General features: G+C 43.6%; 1 protein-coding gene across 1 annotated transcript in view; it reads right to left on the bottom strand.

The window, feature by feature from the left end:
• Positions 1-13,975, bottom strand: part of NTRK2 (neurotrophic receptor tyrosine kinase 2) — a 325,605-nt gene that overhangs the window by 82,467 nt on the left and 229,163 nt on the right. Inside the window, exon 13 of the mRNA XM_032307203.1 lies at positions 3,944-4,074. Within this exon, the coding sequence (XP_032163094.1) occupies positions 3,944-4,074 (131 nt within the window). The remainder of the gene's footprint in view (positions 1-3,943; positions 4,075-13,975) is intronic.

A 13,975-nucleotide genomic window follows, 5' to 3' on the forward strand; every position in this document is an offset into this window, starting at 1 on the left:
TTCCAAAACCCTTGGTGAAGAAAATCAGCATTATTTCTTCTGTTAACAAGAAGATACTCAGAATCGCGAAACGCAAAAATCCAGAAGGAAGTGCTTGTTGAAGTCAGATCTCACCACTCCTGGTCTCAAATGTTCCTGTAGGGTGCCTCTCACTCGCTTTAACTTACACCTCGAGGAAGTCACTCGACTTCCCTGGGTCTCAGATTTCTCATCTATAAAACATGAGACTTGGGTTCTATATAATTTCCAAAGTCTGTCTTGCATGCAGCATCTTTGTGTTTCTAGAAATACACCTGAGTTAGAAGAGAGGGGGAGGAGAGGTCATGAATCCGACGACGCGCACTTGTGGCTATATTTAAAAAACAAAAATCAGCGTGCAGGAAATAGTAGAGGAAAATGTTGTAGGCATTGCAGCTATCGAAATGCAGGTCGGATAGAGCCAAAAATAGTTAACACACCCACAGCTAATGCAGGGAAACTACCATGAAACGTTTCCTTGGTAATTGAGTTACTTAAAGGTAAAGTAACTCATTCTGATCAAAGACCGGTTCCTCCGCTTCTCACCCTCTTCATGGGTTCTGCAATTGTGATTCAGCGTAAGAGGAAAAAACTAGCTGTTGCATCCATTTCACTAAAAAACGAAGGTCATCCAAAAACTATCAAGAAAAGGTCACTCTGGTTGGCTCCCAAACGGGGAGATAGTCTAATGGGAGAGGGACGCTCAGCCCATGTGGGCCCCTGAGTGCCTTCAGATCACGTCCATCTTAAACCGGTTCCTGCAGATCCCTCAAGTTCTTAAAATCATTTGGGGCAGGCGATGCCACAATTTACAGGAAACTGACATCTGTCAGTCTGCGTGCAAAGCCCTGGATTTCAAACCAGTCAGCTCCTTCTAGAGAAGGAAAGAGGACAATAGCTGCTATTTCTTAGCCGCATAATCAATGCTGCAGGGGTTGCTAGGCAACAGGCAGAAAGCCTGTCAAACATCCCTGGGTACCTTCAATGGGAGAGGAGCAGCTCCAGGAGCAACTCCTCAGAGGTGACAGGCTGGGCGGGGCCCCGGAAGGGTCATTCCGTTTGTCTCCTTCCTGAAAAATTTGCTTTACTGTGGTTTGGACGGAACCATAGACATTTTCCTCCAAGGTTCAGGGGCTAGTCTTTGAACACACTTCCAGCTGGCCAGCCCCCCGGCCGGTCAGGCTGGGGAGAGCAGCTCTGTAAGGGGTCCGTATGCTATTGTGAACCAGCCGTTGTGGAGCTGGGGAAGGTCTGGCTTGTGCCTCGGGGGGGCTGCAACCTCTGAATCCCAGAAAGTGAAAATGGGCACCCTCTCTGAAGCCCGAAGTCATACAGGCAAATGTAAGCAAAGCCTCTGATAGCAACAAGACTTCACAGGCAAGGTCGTGGAGAGGAGACGTTTTAGGTGTGTGACCTTGAAGTTGAAATGAATTTTTGAGCTGCAGGCGTTTTCGTCCTCTCGGCTTGAAATAACAGTTTCATTTAAATTTCAACAAGAAGGAACGAGCCCACAAAGAGTCAGGAGTTGATAAAGGGGAAAATTCAAGTTCTTGTTGGTTTGGTTGATTTTGGTTTGGTTTGTTTCTAGCAGTCTTGCTTCACAAGCGCTCACCGTAGGTCATGAATTTGCCAACTTATTTGGCGAGAGATCCAGGTCCTGCGTCTTCGTCAAAGGTGGAATTCGGGCTGTGACTGGATTCAAACCAGGGAGAAGCCTCAGCGGTAATGGCAGTGGGAGATGAGCCTCGGGAGCGGCAGGCTGTGCGGACAGGGTAATTGTTTACACCTCACTGACCCTGTCTGGTGCTTGGCCAGGACCAGCCCAGGCCCTGAAACCCTGTCCTAGCAGGTGTTGGGTAGGAAATGCGACACATGAGTTGATGGTGACCCAAATGTAGCTGGGGAACACCCTCTCTTCAAGGGCGTTCAGAGAACAGTGAAGCAGGCGGAGAATACGGAACGACACTCAAATGAAAGGCTTTCCCCACTAAGAAATTTGGTGCCTCTCTCTTTATATCTGGCTGAGGTCCCTCAGCTACTCCTACACTGTCATCTAGGATTCCCTAATCTCCCTGAATTTTCTCACATTCCAAGATGCTCACCTTGTGACCCCAGGAATCAAGAATCTGAATTCAGAATCTGAAGGCCTGACTTAGGTCCCTAGGGGGCCTCCAGATATCAGTAGGAGGAAACATGACTCCAGAACGGGAATCCCTGGTCTTCAAAGTCCTTGCATATAACTCATGGCTAGATTAGGATCAGATTTTCCCTAAGCTGCTTCTAGCTCTCATATTTTATCAGTCTATGAATCTACAAAAATAGAGGCACCTTTTGGTCCCATTTATCCAACGTGAGGGGAAAAAGCAGCAGAGGAAGGCAAAGACTGCAGAGAGAACAGTGCCAAATGTTCTGAACATTTTGTGCTTTAAAAAATAAACTTTCTGGGTAAATGAAAGAAAAGAGGAAGCAGTCTCAACAGCAGGAATAACCACCCCTCCCCCCAACACCGCCCGAGTCATGGAGGGATTCTTATTTTACACCTTTTACCCCATTTGACCTCCCATCTTTCCAGCATCTTCCTGTCTCCTCTCCTCTGGCTCCCTCTCCCTCTCCATTTGCCTAGCTTTAGTGAGACGATGTTTACTGATATTACATTTACCCTCCCTAGAAAGTTCTGTCCTTTATTCGTTCCAAAGTGCAGCTTTTAGAAACCTTTGGTGAGCGTCTAAGAGCCTCCAGGCCACTCAGGTTGGGATGATATCCGGGAAGCAAATGCACTGTTTCTTCATTTGGATGAATTTTAACAGAAAGTGTATTTAGTCCACAGGATGAGTAAGTTCCAGAAGTTTCTCTCTCCTCAATTACCTATTATGTATACAGTAGAATACTTTGATGCAAAGTACAGCACTAATGGAATAGACAGCTGACTTTTAAACATGAAGTTTGTCCTGGTTGTAACTAGTAAATGAATGCTGCATTCTGTTTGGCAGAAACAAAGAAAACCCAATCATCTTCCATGAAGCCAGGAAGCTACATCTTATTATACTAGCCAAGCCCATATTCCTTTGCCACTTAATTCATTTTATAAATATAGGCCTCTTTTAAGTCTTTTACATATATTATTCAATACCTTGGTGAGTTGGGATTTTTTTTTAGTTTTGACAATGCATATGTAAAAGATCTGCTGAAGTCTTTTGTGCTATTTTTGTTAATTCCTATGTTTTAGAGAGCTCAGTGGAAAATTCATCCCCTCCAGTAACATTTATCTTACTGAAGACCAGGTCTCCTTTTTGAGTTTGGGGGGAGGGGGCAGTGGTGGGAATTAGGGACTTTCAGCCTCCATTATTTCTGTAAAACCGCGTGTCTCCTGGGGTGCTGGAATCCCAAGAGATGCCATCTACCGCAGGACGGAATCATGCAGCCCTGTATGCAATCCTGGGGCTCTGGGGACATTCGGGAGGGACAGGGTAAGGTGTAACAGTAGATGTCAGCAGAGCAGAGGGCTGAGAGGAAAAGCGGACTCCAGTCTCCCTCCTAGGGCCCCCACTGAGGACAAACTACAGCTGAGCTTGGCAAAAACACTGAGCCATCCCAAGGACACAGACTGAGGCTCCAATATGTGTCTGGGGGAATTCTGTCAAACCTTACTGACCTCCACTCAGTGTTTAGTTAACATTGACTTGTAAGAATAGCCCAGAGCTCTCCACAGCCCACGGACTGGTGGGTCGCCCCTGAGAAGAAGCTCCAACAGTTACATGTGCCCCAAACACCCTTCCCACTGTCCACTTAATTCCAGAAAATTCAAACACATCCACTGGAGCAGACATAATTTGCTCCTGAATTGGCCAACTATAACATGAAATAACGTTACTTCCACACGTGAGTGCAACCACGGATAATGAGACATTCTGGAGTGTTCTCTTACCTTCACTGCCACCAAGATCTTGTCCTGCTCAGGACAGAGGTTATAGCATTCAGCTAGGAAAACTTTTCCAAAGGCTCCTTCGCCTAGCTCCCTTTTCAGAACAATGTTATGTCTCTTGATGTGCTGAACAACTGTAAAACAAAGACAGAGTGGAAATTGGAATCGAGGCACACGGAGGTGACGGCGGAAGGTGGGAGTCAGGGGCCCGCCTCCTGAGCTTTTCCCCTCTGCCCCAGTAAACCGAAAGAGAGGCTCAGCACCCATCTTCACTGTGCACCCCAAATAGCTGGAAGGAGGTTACACAGCGTGCTCTCCGGAGCTCAATTATTACTTTCGCTAGAACTGAAGAAGTGACTTCCGCATTGGCTACAGAATGTCATTAATGAACTTCCCAACTTAGGAGAAGGGAGAAATGGGAAAAGATGAGATATTAACAGCAGACCTCTCACAAGCCAGATGCTTTGCATATACTTGTTTGTCATGTTTCTCGTGGGGGAAAGGCAGACAAAGAGCCAGGAATCTCTATTTCTTTGTTAAGGTGCCTCAGACTTCTAGAGGGGAGGCTCAGAGGAAACAGAGGGAAGAGGCAAGATCTGGGCATGGCAAATCAGAGCTTTGTCCTCCTGGTGAGCTGGACTTGACCAGGGTTGAGACTCTTTTCTCATTCCAGAAATGTCTAGACCATGCTGCAGCTGGTTTCCTGAGCCCTTTCTAAGATCATGCCTTAGTCTTGGCTCTCCAAAGCCAAGTAGAGACAAAAATAGATGCATGGCGGGAAGAGAAAATATTTCTCCCTCCTGTCTAGAGTGGACCCGGCCCATGTCAACTCATCTATACGCCTTCCTGAGGAATAAGGCAGGAGGCTGCCAAGGTTCTCTGGAAGCCCGTCCGTTGCAAGGAGGAGAGCAGAGCGAAGCATTGCTCAGAAGGACAGAGCCAGTGGAAAGTCCAAAAGGAGACTCTGTGGAGGACAGAGCTGTCATGGGAGCTTGTTCCTTTTTCCCCTGACTGTCAAGTGCTCAGCCCTCAGCCCAGGCTTCGACAAGGTCATTGGCCGCCATTCTTTCCAGGATGCCTCATCCTTGAATGGCAGTATTAAAGAGAGACTGGGAAGACTTCTGGAGCTTGGAACGTGTCCCTAACGGTATTCTCTCATTTTACTCCCACATCTCTAGGAAGCATCTCTGTTCGTATATTGTAAGTGGGGAAACTGAGTCTGGAGAAAATTCAGTGATTCTCAGCGTGGGAATGGAGGAGTTGAAATTTGAATTCGGGTCTGTCTGAATCCAGAGTACACACACGAAGTTGCTTTTCCATAGTAAACTGTGTTACACATGGCAAGAGAAATAGAAATATGTAAATAATAAAAAGTAAACATACTCTCCCAGCTTCCTGTTTAGTTCACCCTTCAAAGGCCAGTTCAAATTCTCACTTCCTGAGAGGGTTTCCAAGACAGCTCTGACCATCAAAGACCTCCTTCTCTGAATTCATAGTACATCACGACTTACGCTTAGTTGAATTCTTGCTTATCTCACAATTATTGCACATCTGTAAACACCCTGAGACTAAGAGCAACCCTGTCTATCTTCTATAATCACGTGTAATGCCTCAGGTGCTGAGCCCGTAGAAGATTTACTGTGGTTTAATTTGATGATCTTTCTTAAAAGCCTTTTTCCCCCTTGAATGTGAACTGAACTTTGAAAACAAAAGGAAATACTAAGCATATTTCTGTAATTTAAATAGTATAAACCTGTCATTTCACCCAAGAAACAGACTATCACCAGTATGGTGAAAGCACCACTATGCTACCATATTCTTTCTTGATGGTATCCACTTCCCTGCTCTCTTCCGGGGGTAATTACTAGACTGAATTTTGTGTTAATCATTTCCTCCATAGGTTTGTTACTAATGCTATATCCCTAATGAGATATTGTTTGACTTTGCTACGTAAATGGAAACAGACAGTGTGTATTCTTCGACATCTTGCATTTTTCACTCAACAATGTCCTTGAGATTGAGTTACACTGAGCTACAGTGTGTATAATAGCAATTCCTTTGCTTTTACTACTGTATAATATACAGAGAAAGGACTATACCACCACTTATTTGTTCATTCTATGTTGATGGATCTGCTCTGCAGTTTCTTTTTAGATACAATTTCTTAAAAAATGCAAGCAGTGATTAAGGTTTTGCTGTAATAGGATTTTTCCCCTGATAATTCATGTGGTTTGGAGCTATGATGGCTTCCATGAGCCTCTGGGAACTCAGGGTGATAAAAAATCAAAAGGTCTTTTATGAGCAACAGTATTAATGAATATAAGAACGTATATTAATTTCTCATGCTCCAGTAGCAACGGCTGAATTTAAGAGAAGAGAAATGTGTTCATTAGGTAGAGTGCCCACATAAAGAGACAAACGTAATTCTTACAGAGAATTAGCTGCCATATTTAAATCTAATATTTAACTTCATGGTTGTCACACATTCATTGAGAATTAAATTGTCACTTGATTTACTTTCTCACCAAATCAAGGCAAGTATTTAACTTTTTTTTTTTTGCTTTTGATTTACACTTTCTTTCTTTCCTTCTTTCCATTTATTTATTCATTTATTAAAATTTTTCCAAACAGGAGAAGAAGTTGGTAGAGAATAAGTTGAAGTTTATAAAGCTATGGATAAAGCCACAATTCCATCACCTTTAAAACTAAAATCGATGGGACCAGTTTTCCTATGCTGACCTTGAAAGCAGTATGTAGGCACTAAAGCAGCCTAATTCTCCGAGGTCAGGGGTGGGGACAAAAACTAACCTGAAGCTCTCACATCACTGAGCTAAGAGTTTCTTCCCAATCTCTTCTAAGAGAGCACTGGGACTCGTCCCCACCTGCCCCATCTCCTGTTTCCCTCCATCACCACTGGAAGTCCTCAGAACGTCTCAGGGCATCCCTCCTTATTCAACCTTTTACTCCAACACCACTCATCAGTGCCCATCTCTTCACCCCTCTTACAGACCCTCCCATAGGGCCCTCTAGCCTCGTTTCACCCACCAGCTCCCTATATCCCCAACTTCTCCTTAGGTCTCCCTCGACCTCCTTGACTCATACAAAATCTTGGCTATGCCCCGAAGATCTCCATGACCTCAAAGGGAGGTCACCCCCAACCTTTCCCCAGGTACGTGAGGGTCCGTGCCTGACTTCTGACAACTACCCATTTTCTTCTGCCAGAGCCCCAGCAATCTCAGAGATCTATTTTAAGGATCCAGCAGTCTATTCCACTTCTGCCCCCTCATTGCTAATTACTCCTCTTACCCATTGATCTCCCAATTTACACTATCCCTTTCCACCCTACTCATGCCATCATTCCCAGTGACCAAGGCACAAAGACGCTTAGTAACTTGCCTAAGTTGCAGAAACACTGGGCTGCATTCATTTGAGTCTTTTATTGGTGCAGCTAAGAGCCAGGTGTTGGGAGGTTTGGGTTGGTTGTCTGGATGGCATTAAGGTGACTTTCTCTGGGAGCAAGACTGTCTTACGGAAGGAAGGAATGCACTGATGCACATTCCTCACAAGCTCTTGATTTTGCTGTGAATGAGCACTGGGAATCACACTGTGTTAAAGGGCCCTGTGAACACTTAGATTCATTTGATTCAAAATATTCTCACTGAAGTGAGTCTAAAGATCCCAATGATAAATAAGCTATCAGGTAAGCACGTAAAATTTTTACATGCTTCCTTTTCTGGAATCAGTCAATTGTCTGTTCTTAGCTCCTGAGACATGAGTAAAATCATCTCAAACCCAACATGAACAACTAATAAAAAAAATATGAAAACACAAACTCTAGCATCGGTGTCTTCCTAGACTTGGAGGAAAACTCAAAACAACAGTTGATTAAAAAAAAAAAAAAGTTTTGTAGAAAAGTTTCTCTTTAAAACTTGCCTTGCCAGAAGACAAGGAGGTATCAAGGCGAGATGGAAATACACCAAAGTCATGTGCTCTGCAGACTGATCTATGTCCCCCAATACAGTCAAAACAAAGCACAGGATTAAATTACTGAACAACTCAATCTACTCTATGGAATCAGAGAGAAACTGAGGACCGGCAATGGTAATCAAGATGAGTGCCTGAAAACTATCTGGACATCCTTGCCTTTAATGGAATTTTCCAGAATGGAAATTTGGTGCCCTTGGCCATTTGCTTCCCGAGGACCAGAAAACTGAGTAGATCTCCAGTTTCATGTTAGTATCACATTACAACCCCTGACAGATGTGTTTCTTCCCAAGTACTTTCAGTAGCTCACAGAGGTGCCTGTAGGTTCAGATGGTTTAAATCAAATTCCTGGTATTGATATTCCCCAGAAGCAGATAATCTCTATAGACACACAGGCTATAGATGAAGTATTAATCTCCATCTACATCCATTACTACCAAATCTAAAACTAATGAAATAAATACATAAATAAAACTACCCACTTAAGGGTGAAATTGAAAATGTATTCTTCCAATTTCCTCAGTAATGGGGTTTCACAGAAAGCCCCTTGGCCTAGTGGACATATCCCGCTTAGCCTATGACCCTTAAATTGAGTCATTAATTGAAATCTCTAATATATGCCAAGTACTAAGTGATCTACAGTTAAAAGGAAGACTATTCTAAACTTTGAAGCAGAAAGGTAAAAAGTAGTATGTCCTAGAAGACAACATTCTACAGTAGATACGATCTCTCTGTTTCCCTACAGATCTGAATATAGGGTCAGCCTCAGCAGTTCTATCTTAAGGGACTGGGCTCTATGATAGCAAAAAGAACTTCAACCTCCTCATGTTTGGTAGTCACAAGTGAGGCTCAGAACAGTGATGCATCTTTCCCGGGGCCACACAGCTAGGAGGTGACTGCGCCCGGACTCTAACACAAGCCCCCATTTGAGACCCACCCAAGGTAGCCAGGGCCTCCTGGCATTAAAGTGGAAATAAGCATTGCATCTAGTTAATATCTCCTCTATCAGAAATACTTGAAACACTCACATGTTTCATCTGAAACGGACCAAGCCTCTCGTAAGGAGGAATTTCATCAGAAAACGGCTAACAAAATAAGACAATTACAAAAAGCGAGAAATGAAACTTAAATGCCTTGGAAAAAGCTTGAACTTGATTTTTATATAGGATGAACAAATGTCATTTACTAAATATCTTAATGTCTGTTTCACGGGCAGCCTACTGAAACAGGTAAAATCACCCACCTTGTAAAAATAAAGTTGCATGAAAGACTGGAACTATGGTTTTGAATTTCATCTACATTTTTATCAAAATACAAGGTAGTGCTAAATTGGAAATAAATGCAATTAAGACCACAGACATAACACACACCAGGACAAGATAAGGCCAAATATTCATAAATAATATTAATGATGAAAAAGAACATGGATTCATCCTGAGCTCTTCTTAAGTACATTTCAGCAAAAAATCCCAATGTGCATTAACATCAATTAATTTTCATATCTCCCCAAATGAGGTCAACAGTTACATTTATTTTACAGATGACACCGCAATTAATTGACTTACTGGTGGTCGTAGAGCAACCCACTTATCCTTTCCCAGGTGCTATTTCCAGTGAAATGAGGATACGGGGAGAGCCTAACATGCACGGATTGCTGTTATGGGGCAGAAAATGTGCTGAGGTTTACAAGAATTATCAATCTTCATAGTAATCCGGTAGGGTATCCTTACATCCATTTTCAAATTAAAGTAAAAAGAAGAGGATCGGGTGAGCTAAGTAACTCATCCAATGCTGTACAACCAATAAGGGGCAGAGTTAAAATTTACTCTACTACAATGTTCTACTTTGCCTTGGCCTTATGATAGAAAACAAAGTGAAAGAAAAGCCAGATGAACTGGACTTTTTCTATCTAGAGATATGTGGGTCGACTTTTGCCAGTTTAGTTCAGTAAGTTTTGACTAAGCACCTACTATAGCCTGGGCATTTCTCTGGGGCCCAGTGAAAAGGATGAGCAAAATAATCCCTGAGCTCATGCAACTCACAATCTCAAGGAGCAGAAAAATATGCTTATATCTATCATATCTTTTCCTAACACCTTTGCTTCATTCACAAAAGATTGTAGGTACTTGATGGGACCAATAAAAGAAAAGCAAAACACCCAAATAAAAACTCGAGTCAGGAAAAGTAGAATAGAAAGCCAAGACAAGGTGCTAAGTAGAAATGCAAATGTGCAGATTCTAGGGGTCCCATGGGGTTATGAAAATTAACTCATAATTTGGATCCGAGCTTCCTGGCAGCAGAAACCAAAGAGAAACCCAATAATTAATAAAATGTGGATGATCCAGAAGTAAAAGCTCAAAAAACCCTTATGGTAAGTGAGATTCTTCATGGCATTTAGTTTTTGAAGGAATATACCAAATGGATTTTACACAGGGGATCAGCGTCCTCAACAATGCCCACAGAGTAAATAGTGATCTTCGTAAGAAATGAACACATAGCACAATAGCCACCCTCAGAGAAAACAGTGCAAGGTATGATGGTATCCCATCAGAATGCCACAAAAACCAAGGTCTAGGGGCATGCTCAAGAATGCCTTGGGGATGTGATATCCCCACACCCGCTGCTGGGCCTAGAACACATTAGGCGATCAACACAGAGAACAAGGAGCCATGGGACCAAAATGGACTCCCGCGAAAGGCAGGAGAAAGGGCCAGGAGTGAGCCTGCTGGGGGCACAGGAGTTAAGTGAGAAGTAAATGGGAAGAAGGGAGGGAGGAAACTGATAGGATAGATTCCGGGGGAAGCCACTGGGGGCTGAGTGGGCAAAAGATGGAAACATTCTGAGACAGAGAATAGAGAGTTTGAGGGAGTCGCCTTCTCAGGGCCTCGCTCTGCTGCTCACCGCAGCATGTGGCCACGGAAGGAGGACTTCCAGGGATTCCCAAGGGGCGCATTAAGCACAGACCATCATAAGCTTTTAAGCTAAGCCTGCCCTGGGGTCCGGTGACGGGCAAGACACTCTTGCAAACAATTTTACATTCCTGGGAGGGCACCAGCTAGCTACGTGGCTGCCTCAGACAACATCCAGCGGCAGCAAAGGACCCTTCCATCCTAAACCAAATTTTAGACCCCGTGCTGAATGAGAGCAGGGCAGCTGTGGGGGAGACGAGCGGGAATGGAGATTATTGAAACTCTACGTCACAAGGGATAAAGGTGACGGGGTTATTTGAACTTAAAATCCAAAACCTTCTTCTAGAAAACATCCGGGAAGGGGGGAAAGCCCCAGAAACCATCTTTCAAGCTGTGAGACGGAAGGGAACACCACACTTCAAAATACACATACGGCACATCCTTCGCTTTGACAGCCCCTAACAGCCAAAATTATATCTGTTTTACACACTGGCAGGTGGTGGAGTTGGATTGATTTGCCCTGACAGCCCTCCCTGCTGGAACAATACTTGTCAGTCAGCCCCGGCAATGTTTATATTTTCAAGAATAATTATGCCAAGTGATTGCACGAAATCCTGGCAGGTGGGCAAGAAAGTCTTATCTGTCTACCCCTCTGACCCTGTGTCCCTGACCTCTAATGTTCCTTCTGCTCCCAGGGATGGAAAACATCCCTTTCATGACCCGCGCCCCCTCCTAAGCTGTATGCACAAGCCTCCATTTGAGGGTTCAACACTGGTGCCTGTCTTACCATCTGGGACCCTCCATTCCAGGGACCTCCCCATGCAAACTTTCCCCCCTTCAGTAACTTCAACTGGTAGCCATTACAGTTTCCTAATTGACTTCTTAAGGGATCGTTGGGTTTTTCCAACGTACACAGATGTGAATGCTCCCATCATGCAACACATCTTTAGCTATGGGTGAGGGTAATTCTGAACTCAGACTGGTGGGAATTCAGGGCTTCCCTGACCTGTGTCTAACATAAACATAGTGACTGTCTTCTTGGTGTGCACAATTTAGCACACACATTCTAGATCACAATGGGATCAATGGTGATGGGAAGGACAAGCAAAGTGCTAGGAAAGTGGGTCACTCAGGAAAGGCTTGTGGAACCATTGAGCCAACCTCAGAAATGCAGACTGGAGTCTTTTTTTTTTTTTTTAAGATTTTATTTATTTATTTAACAGAGATCATAAGTAGGCAGAGAGGCAGGCGGGGTGGGGGGTGGGGAAGCAGGCTCCCTACTGAGCAGAGAACCCAATGTGGGGCTCCATCCCAGGACCCTGAGATCATGACCTGAGCAGAAGGCAGAGGCTTAACCCACTGAGTCACCCAGGTGCTCCCAGATTGGAATGTTTATGAGGGAATCTCTATACTCAAGAGGGAGCAAGGGCTTAGCTTAAGGTACAGTGGGAGGCCAGTGGGCATTTTATGAGGTCCGGAATTCCATGCCAGCTTCTCGGGCTGCTTTCCATGGCCCTAGCCTCTTCCCCAACTCCAGGAGAGCTCATAACCAACAATATATGGCCAATATCTGAAGGAGGAGGGGTGACAGGATTTTTGGGTGCATCCCAAAAGTTTTCCATTTCTAGAGGGCTTTCTGTCCAATTAATATGCATAGCAGAGTCTGATGATATTTCCTCGTTAATATGCTTATTTTAGAACTCATATTTTGGAAGGAATACTAGTGTTTATTTTCTTCAAAGGATTTTGTGATACTTGTCGCGTCTTTCAATCCCCCCCCCCCACCTTCTCATTTTACCATTTAAGCATGTATGTGAAGAGAGCTATATTGGGTGCTGTGGAAGGCCTAAGGATGAAGAAGGAGAAGAGGTTGTCAGTGGATGCTAATTACACCTCTGCTGTGTGCTAGGCATTGTGTTAAATGCTGTACACACATTATCTTCTTGAGACTTTCTGAAGGACTTGGGGAGAGACATCATTGTCTCCTTTTAGGGAATGTAGTAACCGAGTCCTGGAGATGTTAAGTAACTTGTCCAAAGCCACACAGCTGGAAAGTGGGCAAGGCAAGCTCAGACTGGTTTCAGAACCATGCACTTTTCCCCAGGAGAATATGGCTCTTTCCCTCAAAAGATGGGCAGATATACAAATAACAGTTGTCAAAGGCAGAATATCAAAACGGCTATGACAGATGTAAGAAATACAGGGTTAAGCGTATCTAGAATAAAAAGAGTCAAATTCTTTGAGTAAATGATGTGGGGTTGGAGGATGTGCCTTGTGAGTTTTCCATTGTAAGTTGATCATCGCTTGAAATGTTGGTTGGAAAGAAGGGCCATGTTGGCCATAATTGATTATGATATTTCCCAAATGCCAGGTTGTCAAGGACTGGTTCGTCCACTGGACCTACCTGTTAAGACGTGTCCATATTAAAGTCCCAAATCTGAAAGCCATTTAGGTTGAACTAAATGAAGTTTCCATTTGTGCAGGCCCAACTGTGACAAATACCAGCTATTTCGTATGGCTTAACCTAATTTATCGCTTGGCTATTAGGTTTGCAAACAGAACTTCTGAATGTTAGAAAAGAAGCCATATCTTTTAATTTTCAAGAATATATTAAGGAAAGCAATACATGGGCAGGGTAACAAATCAAATAGTACTGAAGAACTCATGATGGAAAGAAATTGTACCCCTCTACAGGCTTCCCTATCCTCAACCCCATTCTCTTGGGTGGGGTGTCTGATTCAATCCAGTTTGAATTCTACAGATTTCTTCCATGACTATAATCAATATGTACACTTTCTTCCTGTTTTCCCAATTTCAGACACTTAGCAATTGTCCACTACTCAAGGGAAGGATTTCACTCACACTATCTCTCACCTTTTCCTAATAACTGGGAGCTGAATTATTTTCAGTTCTTCTACTGATAGTCTATCATACTCTAACCTTTTTAAAGCCATTATGCTAGACTCTTCTGTATACCATGAGCCTATTAGCCCCCTTACCTCTACCCCAGTAACTTCACATATTCTTTGAGCTTGACCTTTACTGCAACTCTGTCATGACTGTTATTATATGTGGTTCAACTTATGATATGCTACAATTTGTGTCTTATGTGACTAAAAATTGAAAAGCAATAAACAGTTTA

The sequence above is a fragment of the Mustela erminea genome, chromosome 12 (genome assembly GCF_009829155.1).
Source record: "Mustela erminea isolate mMusErm1 chromosome 12, mMusErm1.Pri, whole genome shotgun sequence".
Taxonomy (NCBI): Eukaryota; Metazoa; Chordata; class Mammalia; order Carnivora; family Mustelidae; genus Mustela; species Mustela erminea.